Below are 17,561 nucleotides of genomic sequence, written 5' to 3'. Positions count from 1 at the left end.
CGGTAATCGCATTACAGAAATCTCTTATAAAATCAGGGCAATCTTCTTCTTTTTTTTTAATCTACCCGATGCAACAAGCAAAAACAAAATGTAAAAACATAATACCTGAATCTGGATGTAGGAAGCTTCTCCTGCCATGTTTGTTGCCTTGTTTGACAGAAGCCAGCATGTGTCCTTTTTTGGGGTCAATAGTCTGATTAATTACTTTTATCTGACTGCACAAGTTATTAAAGGGGAATGACATGACAAACACAGACGCAAGAGGAATTCAGGATGGATGCAGAACAAGAGAATCACACTGCGACTTTGATATCTACTGCATAAATTTCGTCAAATTATTATCATCATTATTATTATTATTACAGTGTCAAACCACAAAATGATGCCAGCAGCTGTCACCTTCTACAACAGGTCTTTAAAGGATTTGAACATTTAATTTTCCTTTGGGATCAATAAAGTATTTTTGAATTTGAATATTCTGTGAATAAAATAAAAAACACCTTTATGGTTCTGCAATAAAGCAACAGAAATAAAGATTCAGACAAAAGGTTCTTAGTGTTAAAAAACAATACATATAAAAACAGATGAACAATAGCAATAATAATAACATACAGTACAAGACTAACAAAAAACTACTGATAGTAGTTTGTGAATCTTCAGACTAAAAATAAGAAAAATGGGGGAAGAATGAATGGAAAAAAGCATGAATGGATATTTTGATGGATATAGAATAAAAAAGAAAATAAATACAATACTCTGTTGTCTTTTTATATTCTTATCCAAATCTAAAAAATGTTGTTTTTTTTTAACCAAATTCTAGACTTTCTCTGTAATGTTTTAGCTGACATTATCAGATAGTAAGCTGTTGCATAATTCACCATATTTCCTTAAATTATCATGTAAAATATTCTGAAAATTGACCAAATGAAAAGATGAAATACGTTGTTCATCCTGGATTCCATCTGATAGCGGAATGGATAAAACTTGTGATATTCAGCAGGACAAATCTCTCATGAATACCAAGAAAAGCTTGTTTCGTATCAGTAAGTAGGATGGAGGAGAACTCACTGAGGTTTTCTGCTGCTCTTGGCCAGGAGAGCCCAGGTCTCCCTCTGCACCGCCGTACTCCTCCTCCTGCGACGCCGTCGGACATGACTCGAAGTCTGTGTGCCCTAGATCCTGAAGGTACTGGAACAGCGGGGAGTTCTGCAGAGATGGAGAGAAAGAGAAACTTACTGATCTGAATGAGGAGGAGGAAAATGTCATGTCAACTGAGGGAAGATGAAAGGATGCGAGGTGAAACTGGTCCCATGTTTACATGGTGTGAATAAAAATCCAAGCATGTTAATTTTTAGTTTTTAGGGGAAAAAAAGTATAAGCTTGTTTAATCCCAGATAGAAAAGTGCTGTCTGTTATGCAATAATGATTTTATCCAAATGATGTCTAACCCACTTATTCCCAGCTGCTGAGCCCATATTTCTGGATGATATCCATCTGAGCAGCTCCTCTGTGTTTAATTCCTGCAGGAAAGCATTTCAAGACCTCTACAATCATTGCCAACTGCCTGCACTGCAGCTATAGCAAACAATGGCTACTCACATGCATTGTCACACGAGGTGGCAGCTCATGTTGTCATAAAGCAAACCCTCAGATGTAGAGCTACGCTGGAGTCATTTTTCAGGACCGACGCAGCAGCAATGGATGTGATCACCCCACCCCACCTCGTTATAAATGCGGATGAAACACCGGCTCAGCCTCCCTCATGACCACCAAAGCTCCTTGGCTCGACAGGAACACGCTCAGAAACTCAGCCAAATAAGTGGAGTTGTTTGGGATTACACTGCAACAGGCAGTGGGGCTGCTAAAGCGACGCTAGCTTACCTGCTAGCCTGTTAATGAGCCCATATTTACCTCTAATCGTTATGACAAAGCATCAGTTCGTTTAGAAAAAGAGGCGCGCTTCTACAAACCTCAAATACCACATCTTCGTCAAACTCCTCCGTCATTGCTCTCCGCCATCGATACCAAACCCATTCAGCATTCTCCAGTTGGAGGCGAGAATTGTCACAAACAGCGGTTGGGAAGTTATGAGTTAGCCGGGCGCTAACCTTCGGCTAAAACTACAACTCCCAAACTGCAATTCGATTTGCCACTTCCTCGCGAGGAATGATAAAATATATTTTGAACTTTTTTTCTCATAATATAATATAATATAATATAATATAATATAATATAATATAATATGACATTTAAATAGTTACGTTTTGAGTAAAAAGTGTACATTTAAGATTAGTTTTGCTATACTAAACTTTACGTAAGCAATATTATTATGAAGCATCGCTACTATTCTTGAGTAGAATTTCTGGATACTCAGCATGCGTGACTTCACTGAATGAATGATGAGAATACTTTAACCAGAAATGCATGAGACGCAGAGAAAAACCGAGTTTATGTTAAAGAGGGTAAGCGTTGCTGTGTTAATGTTGTTTTCTTAAATTTCCTTGTAAACAGAAGATTTATTATCTAATCAGTTACAGAACAGTGTAACAATCTAGTCAAAAATGAACTACACTGCTGTAACTGTTGGAACAGTTTCAGTTTTTCTTAGTCGCATTGTTATTTACCATGTGCCCAGCCTATTGTGGCATTTGTAACTTAAAAACATGCAGTAAACACTATGTGTTGCCAATTGAAACACCTACATTATCTATTCTAAGCATTAGTTACATACGTTTTATATTTAATATTTCAATGACAACAAAAGAATGAAAACAAAACATAAGTATAAAACATGCACAATAAGTATACATTGTGTAAAAAGTAAAAATAAATAAGTTGCTTTCTTTGGATCCAAAGACGAACAACCAAGAGTACAGCTTCAATTATTACAGCTGGAAAGACCTGAAATCTGGGTGTTCTAAGATGGACTAAGACTTGAACTTTCAGAAACACATAAAGACAGTTACAAAGCCAGCCTTCTATCACTAAAAGAACCTTTCCAGGATCAATGGACTAATATCCCAGCAAGATACTCCTCCATGCAATTATCTTTAATCAAATTTATTACTGTAACTGTGTTTTCACATTTCTGCCTAAAAACACGTCTGCTTACATTCTCAGTAAGACTAGAAGAAAAACAGTACATCCTCTGACCCCCAGTTCAAAGTCCTTACACTGGCTCACAGAATAGACTTTAAAATAAGTTACTGAACTTATACATTTTAAATATAAACCTATAAATCAAGACCTTTCAAGGATGTAAATACTTTTTCTATAAGAACATGTCTTAGACATTTAGTTTGAGGATTTTGCTTAACAACCTGAATCAAAGTTGCACAACATGACTAAAGACTCAACTCACCAATAAATAAATAGTAAAAATGAACAAAAGAATGCATTTTAAAATGTATAAAAGAATAAAAACAAGTAATACTAAATAAGCAAAGTTGAAGCCTCTTTTAACCCAGTTAAAGCAGAAATTATTTCAATAATCTCTTGGCCTCTGTCTCCCCTTCCGATATGGCAGCTACGTTGACGTGTTGCTGCATATTGGTGAGCCGTATAAATCCCGTAGAGCGCCCCAAGTGGTCGTAAAACGAAGCTGTACATTTTCGAGAAAGCAAAGGAAGGAAACAGAGGACAAGCCAGCAAAATTTAACTTGAACTAACCGGAAATACTTTAAAAATAAATCACCTTTATTTAAAACACATGACTGGTCTGGTAAAGCAATCGTATGTCGCACCATTTTTATTGACCAAAAACAAGGAAACTATTAATAAGAATTCTAGAATAATCTGTTCTTTACGATGTGATCCTAAAAATTTAAACTGTGTTGTTTTCATGTCATTTTATTTTGAAACCAATCGAAACACGACTCCATGTTGAGCTCAACTCTGAATCAAACCGTTGGGAAAAGCACCGTGGCTGAAAACTTCGATAATAAAAAAAAAAAATGGGAAAACTAACTGGCTCACCAACTTTATCCGCGTATCCGCTGGAGAGATAAGGAACAGCAGCGATGGACCCTCTTGTTTTCTCCCTGGGTCGGTTTTTTCTCTGACAATGCCGAGGGAGGGAGATAAAATCCCGATTTTCTCGGAGTTCCATTGAAAGTAAAGTTTTTGCTCATGGAGAAAGGAGCGAGAAGAAGTCGGGAGTCATGAGCGCAGGTTTGTGTCGAAGCTAGCTCTTCCTAGCTGCAGATCAGCTCTGTGGTTATGTTCAGTTAAAACGAAATACGAACGTTTGTCTCAGTTACTTACGTTTTTGCGCTATGAATGAACAGAAAATTACATTTGTAAGACTGTAACCGTCGCCAGCATCCACTGACTCAATTTTTAAAAAAAAAATCCTACCCAGAGTTAATTACAGTTTTTCATAATAACAGCTTTCAAAAAGATAGAAAAGCATCGGGTTTGAGCTTAAATATGGGTGATTTTTAAATAACAGTTATAATCCTTTGTGTTTGTGGTAGCTAGAGGGGGCAAATCCTTTGTCCCAAACATCTGTCCTGCTGTTGATGCAACAAGTCAGACCCATCATGTGCTATTCTAGCGGTATAAACTGCTAGTATCTTCATTTTAGATTGGTGGATGTTGTTAAATTCAGTAGCACAAAATAGGGCAATCTCATCAAAATAAAGCCAGATTCTAAAAAAGAAATTAAGTACATTTAAACTTTTCTTTCTTTATTCTCGCTTTTCCATGTTTTATGAACCAGAATATTATGTTACCATGTGCTGACACATTCGGTTTATTTCTAAAATACAAACTAACACCAAGGCTCAAAACCGCCACCCTTGGATTTAGTTGTTTGATTTGGTAATAACTGCGTAAAACGAATATTTTTAAACTCGATTTTATAGCCGAATTATGAAGTGAGCCTTATAATAAAAGAATATGTAAATAAATGCACAAATAATGGAACGATTGCGTTAATATTTAAGAGAAGATTATGTTTATAAGTTATAGTGAATGGAGTTTGGTGAGGCTTGCAGCTTGCATGCTTTGCAGAGGGTTTTTTTTTAGTTGTTGGCCTTTTCGGAAACATCCGCTCGATGACTCCACTCCTCATGGTGTCGACTAGCAAGGAGTTTCAGCCAGGAAAGCGGAAAATATATCCCCACTAGCTGATTTCACAGCTTTTCATTTGTCTGACCAGGGGGATGTTTTGTCCTTTATTTAAACCGGGTTATTTCCCGCTGCGGATCCAGGTCGTCTCCCCACTTCCAGATTTAATTTACAGAATGTGGAAAATTACATAATTATAGTTAAGTTCTACTGAGCCATGACATCCACATGTGGCAGGAAAACTGTTCATGTTTTAGGTGTGCACGGATATAAATCAGCAGTAAATAAAACCTTCTCAGTCTTTATCTGATTTTTCAGGCCTTGCAGAAATATTTAAACCGCTTCAAGTTTTTCACACTTTGCCATGTTTAGTCAGAAAACAAATGCATCATATTTTAACATTTTTATTTGTAAGAAACTTTTAAAATCATGTTTTTAAAAAAAAAAATTAATTTAACTTCATAGTTATTCAGTTATTGTTGGTCTATAACTTAAAATCCCAGGAAAGTAAATTTAAGGAATTTAACTTTTGGTTAAATGCAGCTTTATTTACAGTAAAAAAAAAAATTAAAAAGAGCTTTAACTAAAGCAATTAACAATTATGTTGGAAATGGATTCTTCTGGCGATTAATCAATTAATAAGATTTAAAAAATGTCACATTCTGCAGATTTTTCATTTACCACTTAAGGCTTTACTATGCAATATTACAAATACATTAAAATATGTAAATAAAACTCAGTTCTTTTCTTTAATAATTTTTTTTTGCCTAAAATGCAATAACAGCATTCCTTTAGTGAATACTTGATCATTTGTAGCATATAATTTATCTGCAGGTAAAGAAATAACAGCAACATATAAAAAGTTCAGCTCTGTCTTCCTCAATTATTATCAATACACTGTAGGGCTGATCTGTTTATTTTTTTGGATTAACCAATTAATAATTGAATAGCAAAAGGTTCTTAAGGGAGATTTATTTAAATAATTTGAACCAGATGAAGCTAAAACTGCAACAACATAATGAGAAACAAAAGCTTTTTAAAACTTTAAATATATTTTATACAGTTTTTGCTTAATTTCTCCTCTGAGTTTGTTGTTTATTTCAGCAAATGGCTTTTTAACATTTGTCCAGTTAACAATTAATTAAGTACTAAATTACTTGAGATCCATAATTGATTAATCACGATTAATCGTTTAAGCCCTACAATAGAAACTATGCTGTTATTGGCAAAAGACTCAAGAAAAAGATTCAAATATCTATTTACATAATTTATTTAAGGAATGGCATTTTCTAAAAATTTAATTGGCTCTCTGTTTTTACCCTCTGACCCAAAGATTTGCCCTTTGACCTCAGCCTAAACTCCTGCTTACGGCTGTCTTTTCTTACATTTCAGCAGGAAGGGGAGATGTTTTGATAAGCTGTACAGGGAGACAAAATAAAGTATTATCTTTTATTTTATATGCAGGTGTAAAGAAGCCTCCATTAGCTCCCAAACCAAAACTCCCCGTTTCAACCAAACCTCCCATTGCCCCGAAGCCATGTCCTCTCTCCCAGCCCTCCCCTTCTGTCCCTAAGAGGCCAAAGCCAGCTGTTGCTCCTAAACCATGCCTACCCAGATCCTCGGGCTCCTCATCGCCACCTGTTTCCCCCCCGTCGCTCAAACCAGCCGAACCCACCAGTTCGGCTCTGGATGAGAACCTCTTCCACCTCAACTCTAAGAATGGGATTTTATCTGAGACAGAGAGTCGTGAGTCGGATTATATCATCTCCACCTGCTCCTGCTCCGCTGGGGAGTGTTACCCTCAGGAAAACGGAGACACAAATGGATCTGCAGCAGATTTCGACAAAGAGCCGCTGCAGAACGGGGTCACCACCGGCAAAAGCACAGAAGAGGAAGAGGAGACCCATGAGAAAGGTCCAGCCGACTATAAGAGTGAAAGAATTAGCAAAAAGCCAAAGGATAAACCTCAGAGACAGAGACATCTTGATAGGGGTTTAGTGAACAAAGAGAGGACTGAGGAGGATTCAGGCGTGCCGACTGAGGCCCAAACGGCAGAGCAGACAGCAGCCTGTGATGTTGCAGGCAACATCCTGACAAGCATCCATCCACTGGAGTCTTCTCAAGCAGAAGAACAGACGTTTCCCATCAGCACCCAGCCCGATCTACCAGTCCCCGCCGCTCCCAGTAAGCCTCTCCCAGTGCCTCACCCACGGAAGTTCAAAAAGCCGGCTCTGGTGAGGCAGGACGGCGTGGAGGGTCAGGATCAGGCGGTGCTGGTGGAGGAGCAGAAGAATGAGACCGAGCTGCAGCAAGCAGACGACTCTGAGACCCAGACAGACTCGTGTTTGGTAGATTTAGAGATGGACGTTCCCGTCCCGCCTCCAAGACAAACCTCCCTCTCTCCAAGTCTGCACAGAACTGTCCGCTGTTTGCTCAACAAAAACACCTCCCACTCCTTAGACTTGCTGTCCCGGCCCGACTCCAAGGGTCACGGTAAGGAGGCTCAACAGGAGAATGAGGAGGAGGACGGGTACGGTGACTTCGAGCGGTACCCGATCTCCCACACCCTCCCCAAACAGCTCAAACTGGGCTGTCACCGGAAAGCCCTCTCCGCCGAGGATCAGCAGTCGCCCCGGGCACCACCAAGGAAACCTCAGAGACACAGCCTGCCAGCCACACCGCCACCCTCCGTCTGCCCTCCTGCGCCCCCGCATGCCAGCACTCCCATGAGGGATCTGCCGCCGCCTCCTCAGGAGAGAGCCGCCTGGCGCTTCTCGCGACCCTACGTCACTTTCTTCAGCCGTCAGATTCCCACCAGGAGCAGCGTGCCGCCCAAAAGCCGAGCACCAGCGCTGGGGGGCAAGCAGAGGGCGCAGTCCTTCTCCGCAGCCGACCTGGCAACCCGGGCCGGCTCGTCCCAAAAGAGGAGCCTCTCTTTACGCAAGCTGCTGGAGCTGCGGCTGAATGTGAAGATGCTGCCAAAGCTGCTGGCCAAAGGGGGGCAGTCCCTGGACTGCACCAGCACGGACAAAAGCCTGGGGCGGCCCAGCAGCTGCATCGAGGACCCTGATATCCACAGGGAGGATGTGGAGTATGAGAACGTGCCGCTGTACGAGGAGATCCCGGAGTATATAAACCTGCCGTTCCACGGAGCAAGGCTGGGCTGGTCGCACGACCCTGACGGAGGCGACGCCAACATCTACGAGGTGCAGGACCCCTTCCACAGATGCAGCGAGCATGAATACGAGAGGTGGGTTCAGACTACAGCACGCACTTTTATGTTGCTCTAATGCTTCATATTTGTTATTTTACGAAATTATCAGAGAGATTAGAGTGGAAAAGGTTTTATGCAGTTAATTTCAGAACAAAGAAAAGAAAACTTTCACTTTACAATTAAGTATATGTTGTTTATTTAACTTTTTGTTTACCATAAAGGGCTAAATTTTTCAAGATATGCTCAATAAAAAAAAGACATTATTTTGTGTCAGCTGTATACTGACCGAATAAACAGAAAATTGTGGTTTTCTCACATAAATAAATTTAGATTTTCCGTCAATGGCTCTGTTTACACCTCGGCTTAAGGATTACAAGTGGCGCCCTCTGCTGGACGGCGGCCAAACTACAACACTAATAACGGACGTTATGAGTAAATCAATATGGAACTCATTTTTATTTAATAAACTAACAATTGACCGTTAGTCGATCAGTTGTTTGGACCCATAATTTGAATAACAATACTGGAGTAATTCCAGCTCGTTCAGTGGGAGAACGGCGACAGGTTCACTGGCTGTGACCGAAGCGGTGTGTATTTACTAGAAGACAAATATGTCGGCGTCTGAGTCAGTGGCTTTGAGTTTCAATAGAGCGTTGATGTGGTCTGAGTGGGCCTGTTTTCCTGTGGGTTATTTTCAGTGGCCGGAGCAGGAAATGTTTGAGAATCGCAGAAATCGCCACACGGCTCTCTAAATCAGGGAAAATGTACCTCCAGCAACCACCAGCCTCCTCCGCCGCCTCGTTCTGGCTGCCCTTGCACTACGTTTAACCTCGTTTTAACCTCAACACTCTGTTTTTTTCTTCTCCTGAACAGTATGATTGGCTGGTTTGTTCTCATGCTGAAAAAAGAGCTAAGGAAAGTTAAATTTCACATGAAATATTTTTTAAGTTTTTTTTTTTTTTTGCAAATCTTCTCCACCCCAGAACAAAGCCTTCCCGTTTTTTTAAAGCATCATTTAGCAATATTCTGTTTTCATCAATTAATTGAACTTTCGGTTTTTAAAGATTGAAGTTTTGGAAAATCTGGATATTTTTTTCCATCAATGTTTACAGTAATATCAGTACGCCCAAGGCCACCATCTTGTCTAAACGCTTCTATTTATTTGGGCATGAAGGGTCAGGCTAAGATCTTCTCTTTTTAACAAAAATAAAATCATAAAGTTAGGAGAATAAGTTGTAGTAATAAGAGATTAAAGTAAAATTACAATAAAGTTTAAATCATATGAGAATAAAGTCATAATATTACCAGCGAAAAAGTAATAATATTAGGCGAATGAAGTCTTAATTTTATGAAAACTCCTGCAAGAACAATAAAATAAATTAAAACAAATTTTTTCTCCTAATTTTAAAACTGGTAAAACTATATTCTGCTAATATTATGATTACTATATTCTTGTAATTGAACAAAAATTCTCATACCATGGTCCTAATTCTCCATCATACAACTCAAAAGGGATGGTTGAAATAAAAGCCAGTTTTTGAACATAATTTCTGTCCTTTGTAATTTATTTTTTAGACATGAAAACAAGAATAAAAACTATTAAAATTGGAAATTAGATCTAGTATGAGAAAAATGAAAGATTTTACTTTCAAGCAATATTGTGCAGCCCTAATCCAGACTATTATTTATACAAAACCAGCTCAAGAGCGTCTATAAAAATAAAAACATTTTAAGATTTCACTTTCTTGAGATAATTAATTGGTTATTTTTGGCTTAGAAAGCTTATGAGCTCGTCATGGGAGTAGAAATAAAAGTTCAATATCACTTTTATCCTGACAAAACCATCTTTAAAGCTTACTGTTTCAAGACAATACAACCTTTTCATGAAAAATCAAGATTTAGCTTTAAAGATAATTAAACTGCTATCTTTAGATAAGATGGGAAACTATTATCTATTTGTCTCAACAAAGCGAGTTTGATCCCTAAAGAAACTTTTATCTGGAAAACAACAGACTACAGATCTAATTTTTTGGAGACAATGTGATGAAAAGCAGATCATGTGCAGACAATGTAAATAACTTTGTTGGGATGTTTGCTGTCAGATGTCATTCTCTGGTTTATTATCTAACATAAAACCTCTAGTTTAAGTGTTCAGACTTAATTCCTGACCTTTGTTTATCTACCATCTGCAACATCTTCTGTATAACTGATGCAGCCAGGATGGCTCCATTGTACACAGGTTTTAAATCAGCCTTGAAAGCATCTAAGATGTGCTTTGCTTCTCAATTCAGTCTGGAATGCAGATCTTGGTGTTTGTTAAAGCGAAGACAGAAGCAGCGAGCGAATCCGTGGTGTTTCCCAGGCATCCAAGCCTGTTGAGTTTATGTAAGTAGCCTCGGGCTGTAAACAAGTGGCGCTCTGTGCCTGATTCACAATGCTGGAGAAACCGAATGGAGAGAGGGAATACGAGGGGTAAAGAAGAGAAATTTGGGCTTTTAGGTAAGAGAAAAACAAAGATCCTGAGGAGAAATGCAAGAAATTTTGTTTTTTTTTTCTCTAACAACAAAGCTATACTTCAACTAAATTAAATTCCTCCTGTTGTGAACTTTCCGGTTAGCATCAGGCGGCTTTATTCTGCAGGTGAGCCAGATGGAAACATCAGAGGCACAGACTCATGTTGCTGCTTGTTCTGAGCTGGCGGAGACGGCCTGTTGAGTGTCGCTCAGTCGCCCGCGGCAAGATAAGAAGCAAGTTTTAGAAGTACAGCTTTAAATGTCTCAACTGGCGGAAAATAAAGGATTTATGCCAACAATAATCTGTTAAAAACTTTCAATCATGTTGGTAAATGTCCTATTTCAAGTCTTTTGGTAAAATTTTCGCTGCAAATTTGACCGATTTCTTTGGCTGAATTTGTTGGCAGGTCTTCATCAGTGTTTGGGCCCTGGCTTCTCTATTTCAAACCCGGCTTTAAAGAATGATGCAGCCACCTTCGTGCTTTAGAGTTGGAACTAAGATACAGCTAAAGATTAATAAATTATTCTGTCAATAAATCACTTTAAAAAATTGGCACATTTAGAGAAAACGTGAAAAGATGCTAATTAAAAAATTATTTAGTTCCTTTAAAAAAAAAATAAACTAAACATTTTATATGTAAATAACATGCTAAAACAGCATTTCTTTTGTGAACACTTTGTTGCAAAGGATGCATCTCCAGCTAAAAATATCAGCAGTTTCTTCTTGACTTAACATCAAAGCAGTGATGGCTAATCTGCTGATTATTTTTTTGGATTAATTCATTAATAATTGGACAGTAAAAGTTGCTTAACATGTGACTTTTTTTTCTTTAAAGGAATTTGAACAAAAAAAATATGACGTGAGAAATTTTGGGTAGAACATAATTAAAGGCAAAGTTGTTTTTGTCTTAAATGCAAAATGTTTAGATTTTTCACAATTGTAGCTCAATTACTGCTCTGAGTATGGAGCAAATGGGCTTTTTTGAATATGTATACTCCAGTTAACAATTAATTAATTACTAAATCAGTTAAAGATTATTTCAATAATTAATTCATCATGATTAATCCGGTTAATCATTTCAGCCCTACTTGGAACAATTACATTTGGTTAGAAAGCAGTATTTTAGTCTTCAGGTAGCAGAAAACGTCAATAAATTCAGTAAATACAAGCTAAACTGTCATGGGAGGTTTGCAAGGAAAAACAATGTCAACAAAGACCAAGTTAGAGTGATGGTAACTTTGAGGTACGGCGGTGGAAGTATCATGATTGGGGATTGTTTGTTCTATCTGGATCTGGCCAATTCACTACTGCTACCATTCATTATAGAACCCATCATGAAATCTGAGATTATCTGTTAAAACTATTAGACGCGGAGCAGAGCTGGACCTGCAACATGACAACAACCCAAAACATGCCGGGAATCCCACCAGGACCACCTGAGAAAGATGCTGGTTTAGAGAAACCATCACTGAGATGCTCTGGTGTGAGCTGAAGCAGTTTGTACTTGTTAGAAATTCCACATAAGGGCATTTAACTGATAACAAGCTGAACTGCTATCAGTTACATTCCTAGGAAGGTTTTTCAGAAAAGGTTTAGAGATGCGCCGATACGATTTTGAAAAGAATTCTACATCGGATATTGGTGTCTGATTTATTCGGTCTAATTCTTTGCTTTGTGCTCTAAATGTATTTTTTATTATCTATCTTTATCTAGTTAGAATTTTTAGTTGCACTTTCTGAATCATTTAAAAGATTTGTTGCAGTTTATTTTTACATGTTTGACTAGGGTAGTCAACCTATTGTTTTAGTCAGTTTCTATATTGTTTATTTTACAGTCGCTGTTGTAGTGTGTTTACATGTTTGACCAGGACTATTGTTATATTTAAGTTTGATGCAGACGTATCAAATACATTTGTAATTAAGTACATTTGTGTCTGTTTAAAAAAATAAATGTTTTAAGTTAATCCAGCACTATCTTTCTGTATTGGATCAGTTTCAGTTGATACTAAACCTCAAATATTGGTATCTGATTCGATTTCAGAAGTGAAAAAAGTGGATCAGTGAATCCCTGGGAATGCGTAGGTGTTCTTTTGAGTCTTTTTCTAGTTGTAAGGATTTATTTTTGGAGTTCAGTGGTTAGTTGTATGACTTGTGAATCCTACAGTGAAGGAAATATTTTCCTTGGAAACTAAAGCCAGACTTCTTACTCTTTTTCCAGTGTCGGCGCAAGGTGACTCAGGTTGGGATTTTGATCTTTGCACAAGCTTTCTTTAAATCTTTAATTATCCAGGAAGTATTTTTCCAAGCAGTCACCCACTCTTCTGCACAGACATACTGTACATGTCTAAAACATTATTTTCATTCACTGACATCCTCTTCCCAAACAGCGACTGGCTGAAGGACGATGTCCACTCTGAGGAGGACGAGATGCACAGTTCAGACGAAGAGGACAACAGCTCCACCTCCAGCAAGGAGCACCTGGACGAGGCAGACAGACAGGTACGCTCATTTCATCCTGTCTGGAATTTACTTGGTTGCAGAGTGATTTAATGACTCACCTCAGTCAGAAAGTAATTAAGTATGAAATTAAAACCAAAACATTTGCTAATACGGCGTGATTTATGACATCCAGAGCGGCTGAGGCCACTTGCACAACACAGAAAAACATGGAGTCACTAATCTTGGAGGAGGTTCAGTCAGTTGTTTTGTTTTGTAGCAACAACTTGTGGCATTGACTAAAGGCAATTATCTATTTTTTAAGATAAGATAGGAGGAAACATGAGGGAATACCGCCTGGAATTGACATTTCTTTTTCACAATTTGGCCACAAAATTTTATGTATATTAATGCATTTTGGGGGAATTGCCAGATGCAAAAACAAACTTTTTGCAAGGGAAAATCCAGACACACCTCTCAGGTGTGAATCTGCTGACAGGACAAACTTTAATTAGCTCTTAACAAATCTGCCCATTATGAGAAGTCTTAAGAAATCCTGTGAAAATGGTGAAATCTGAAAACTACAGGAGTGAGATACTTAATATTTTGATTTTGATCCAGTACCAAGCAAATAATGAGCTTTTTATTCAAGTTTGATGCTCAAGCTTCTGATATTTACATGTTTTTGTAGTCTTTCTTTTGAATTTTAAGTTATTTTTGTTAAAACATAGAACAGAATTTAGACAAAGTTTATAGGCATTTATAAAATAGTTAACCTATAATCCAGGAAAATGATTAATCATTTACAACATCGTATCTTTTTCGCAAATCTTCTTTCTGTATTTCTTTCTTTTCTGACCAATCATTGCAACTCGGCAGAATTTTAACCAATCAGCTTTCCCCTCATCTAATTTCACTTCCTGAACCTGCAAGATAAACTTTTTTTTCCACTTTTTTGTAAAAAACATTTTTAGATGTTTTGTAGGATCTTCTTATACTATGTAAACACTTTCATGTTAACTTGAATTCTTCTTCTGCATTGAAAATGTTATTTGCACTCTAAATAACTGTGCTAAAATCCTATCTTTTTTTGTGAAGTATTTTTGGTCTAGTTTTTAGTGCAAATATCTTACGACACTTGAAATAAGGCAAAACTAACTTACAAGTAACTTTTCAGCAGGATAAAGGAGCTTATTTTAAGTAAATAATTCCTTAAAATTGCTATATCGTCACTATCGAGTATAAATTGTCGTTCGAATAATAAACTGTCGCCGTCAAATTCACTGTGAGTATGGTTTATCCGACACCCTATGAATGCATCACTAGCTCCTCCCCCTCCCAACCTGAAATGTTTCTACCAATCACGCTGCGCGGAGAAAACAAACATGGTGGCAGCGAGAGTTTGAGGCGAGCCGTGAATGAGACGGTAACTGAAGACGAATCAGATGAACCAGTCTGGTTCCGAACAGAAACAGCGCTGGATCAATAATTTGGCAGTGGCTTGGATTTTATATGGAGGATGTCGAACAAAATGAGGTAAATTTACGAAACATGTTATAAAACCGCGCCGCCGCGGTAGAATTAGTCCGTTAAAGTGAAACCTGGAGACGTAAGTATGATTCATTTAGTGCTATGGGAAAAATAACTAAAAACCGCTCATTCTTTTTTTTCTCTCCCTCTCGTGTCGGCTTTACGATACGCGCAGATTCGTTGCCATAGCAACTGACAACAACGCATCTTTACGTATCAGGATTCAACACCAAAAACACTCAGACATGATCCCAGAACAGAACATTCAGTTCGTTACATTTTGGGGGTTTTAGGCTTGATGTGAATTTTGCTTTTATTAAAATTCACTGTGGTAGATCAGCCACCGCTGCTATTAGCTAATCTAACAGCGGTGGCTGATTAGCTAATTTAAACAACTGCTTTACTGATGATCTGTCAATTTGTGTGTAGGTCGTTTTTTTATTTTTAAGCTGAACCAAAACACACCTATTTCCACAGCACATCTATTTGTTAAGTTTGTCAAAGTCAAGCCTTACTGACCTACTTTCTCACCTTGTTATCTAGTCCAGTGTTTCCCAATCCTGGTCCTCAAGGCACACTGCCCTGCATGTTTTAGGTATTTCCTTGCTTCAGTCCAGCTGATTTCAATTGATGACTGATTAACAGGCATTTGTTGAACTGCAATCAGTTGAATCAGGCACATTAAAGCAGGAAAACCTCTAAAACATGTAGGACAGTGTGCCTTGAGGACCAGGGCATAGAGAGTTCATAGCAAAACGCTGCATTCCTTTTTATATGAGCTTACATTTAAGTCTAGCAGGGAAATGGGGGCGGAAACTTGCATGGGTGACATCAAGCTGCAAGGGGTCTATAGTTTAAAACAGGGGTGTCCAAAGTCGGTCCTCAAGGGCCGCATCCTTTGTGTTTTAGTTCTCTCCCTGGTTTAACACACCTGGATCAAATGACGGCTCATTAGAGGCCTTTGGAGAATACTGACATGCTGAGAACGTTGTTTCTACCACCTGGGAGAGAACTAAAACATGCAAGATGCTGGCCCTCGAGGACCGACTTTGGACATCCCTGGCTTAAAATAACATTGGAGCTCATTTAACAATATTGTGATATATATCGTGTATTGTGATATAGCAAAAATATATCAGGATATTAGATTTTCCTCATATCCCCTAGCCCTACTAGAAACTAGATCAAAAATAATTGGTAAGATTTTATGTTTTTATAGTGTGAGAAGGTTATGTACAGCAATTTAAACGTTTTTGCAAGACCAGGTTATAAAAAAAAAATCACAATTTTGACCTCAACATTTTGAAAGTAACTTTAGCTCGCAATAACCAAAAGAAAAGATTGCAACATACTGGGGGGGAATGATCAATGCGACAAACAAAAACAATAGAAAAGCAGAACAAATTTGTGTTCTGTACAAAAAATTATGAAAGAGGGCAAATCAAAACAAAGTCTTTTTGGAGGTAGAGTTGAGTTGAATCAGAATCTGAAGTTAAAGTATCAATCCGATACTGGTATTATCGATATTTCCACCTCTACTGAACCGACTTCCTTCCTCATTAGCTCTAGCTCAACATTTCTAGGTCACAGTGAACATCTCTAATCAGCACTGGAGACTTAACACTCAGCGCACGCATGCTGCCAAGCATGTTTGCTCCCTGTGACGGCCTTTTAGAAGTCTATGAGTATGTGTTGAAAGGGGGATGGTGAGCAAACACAGAAGGCACTGCGGGTTCAGGAATAGCTCCCTCTCTGCGTGAAACAGTTTTTTTATTCCCTTCCTTTATGCGTCCTAAATGACCCTCTGCATGATGTTGTCAACACCTGTGTCTGAAGCCCCTCAATGCTCGACAAATACAGCCTCAGATAGGAGCAGGCAGGCAGAGGCCAAGGCCGGCGTCCAAATCGAGTGACGCAGCGACCGCCCCGTTACTATCCAGCAGCAGAAAGAAAGAGAGAGAGGAGGCATTTGTTTTTTGGTTTTAATCACCCAGAGATCATCATGGTGATCTGCAGTGAGTCTGTGAGTAAACGCTGCGTGGTTTTGACCTTTTCTGAGCGATCTTCTTACTGTTTATCGCTTTTCAGCAGGAGGATGAGATGAAGAGGAAGAAGGTGGTGCACATCGCCCAGGAAATCATGAGCTCAGAGAAAGTGTGAGTGTTTCGCTGATGCAGGACTTGCAGCTTGTGTCTGAAAGTGTGCTAAAATCATTTATTTCCACTTTTTTCAGGTTTGTGGACGTCCTAAAGCTTCTACACATAGTAAGTGTTGCTTTTATTAATTTGCTTGAGCAGCCAGAGGACAATCAGCGGCGTCTGTGATTACTGTTTGAGTGGCCATCAAAGCATTTTCTCTTGATTTGGGCTGTGTGTGAGAGTTTTACTGGTTTCACTGGGGCAGCGGTAGGCAGGTGAATACCAAACCACAATGAGGAAGGAGCTGCTTTGAACTTTTCTTTGACTGGAAACTCAGTAAAGGGATTGTGTTTGTTTGAATGAAAGAAAACCAATAAAGAGATGATTAACATCCCATAAGATGGGTGGATGTTGGTGTTTGCATTAGCGTCTATTGTTAGGTTAGCGTATGGATGATGAATTGAAGGAAAACATTTGCAGTTTTGTTTGTTTTCGTCAAATTCAATCATTTAAAGAGCTGCTTCACTTCAAGACAAATTTGCATTGATTTGTTGTGATTATCTGTAGGGTAAGACTTCTTTTTCTGGAGCACAGAAAGATTCTTTCTTAATGTTAGACAGGGTTTCTCCCAGTGCATTATAAGCCTGGTGGGCCACCAGG

At 38.5% G+C, this 17,561-nt stretch overlaps 2 protein-coding genes across 9 annotated transcripts in view; one reads left to right on the top strand and one right to left on the bottom strand.

Moving 5' to 3' along the window:
* vezt (vezatin, adherens junctions transmembrane protein) overlaps positions 1–17,561 on the bottom strand; it is a 42,333-nt gene that overhangs the window by 12,806 nt on the left and 11,966 nt on the right. For 2 of the 6 annotated variants that reach the window (XM_028011772.1, XM_028011778.1), the window contains exons 1-3: positions 1,971–2,127; positions 1,069–1,206; positions 106–174 (exon numbers count right to left, since the gene is read on the bottom strand). In XM_028011772.1, the coding sequence (XP_027867573.1) occupies positions 106–174; positions 1,069–1,206; positions 1,971–2,006 (243 nt within the window). In that variant the 5' untranslated portion in view covers positions 2,007–2,127. Of the gene's footprint in view, positions 1–105; positions 175–1,068; positions 1,207–1,599; positions 1,764–1,970; positions 2,128–17,561 lie in introns of those variants that run through there. The other 4 variants (XM_028011773.1, XM_028011774.1, XM_028011776.1 and 1 more) reach the window with 4 other exon arrangements.
* Positions 3,914–17,561, top strand: part of fgd6 (FYVE, RhoGEF and PH domain containing 6) — a 29,494-nt gene continuing 15,846 nt past the window's right edge. Inside the window, exons 1-5 of one of the 3 annotated variants that reach the window (XM_028011770.1) lie at positions 3,914–4,170; positions 6,535–8,320; positions 13,185–13,296; positions 16,855–16,919; positions 16,997–17,027. In XM_028011770.1, the coding sequence (XP_027867571.1) occupies positions 4,161–4,170; positions 6,535–8,320; positions 13,185–13,296; positions 16,855–16,919; positions 16,997–17,027 (2,004 nt within the window). In that variant the 5' untranslated portion in view covers positions 3,914–4,160. Of the gene's footprint in view, positions 4,171–6,534; positions 8,321–13,184; positions 13,297–16,851; positions 16,920–16,996; positions 17,028–17,561 lie in introns of all 3 variants that reach the window. The other 2 variants (XM_028011769.1, XM_028011771.1) reach the window with 2 other exon arrangements.

This window comes from Xiphophorus couchianus, unplaced genomic scaffold (assembly GCF_001444195.1).
Source record: "Xiphophorus couchianus unplaced genomic scaffold, X_couchianus-1.0 Scaffold1000101, whole genome shotgun sequence".
In the NCBI taxonomy this organism is placed as follows: Eukaryota; Metazoa; Chordata; class Actinopteri; order Cyprinodontiformes; family Poeciliidae; genus Xiphophorus; species Xiphophorus couchianus.
The sequence above is the reverse complement of the archived record's forward strand: the minus strand, read 5'-3'. Positions and strand labels throughout refer to the sequence as shown.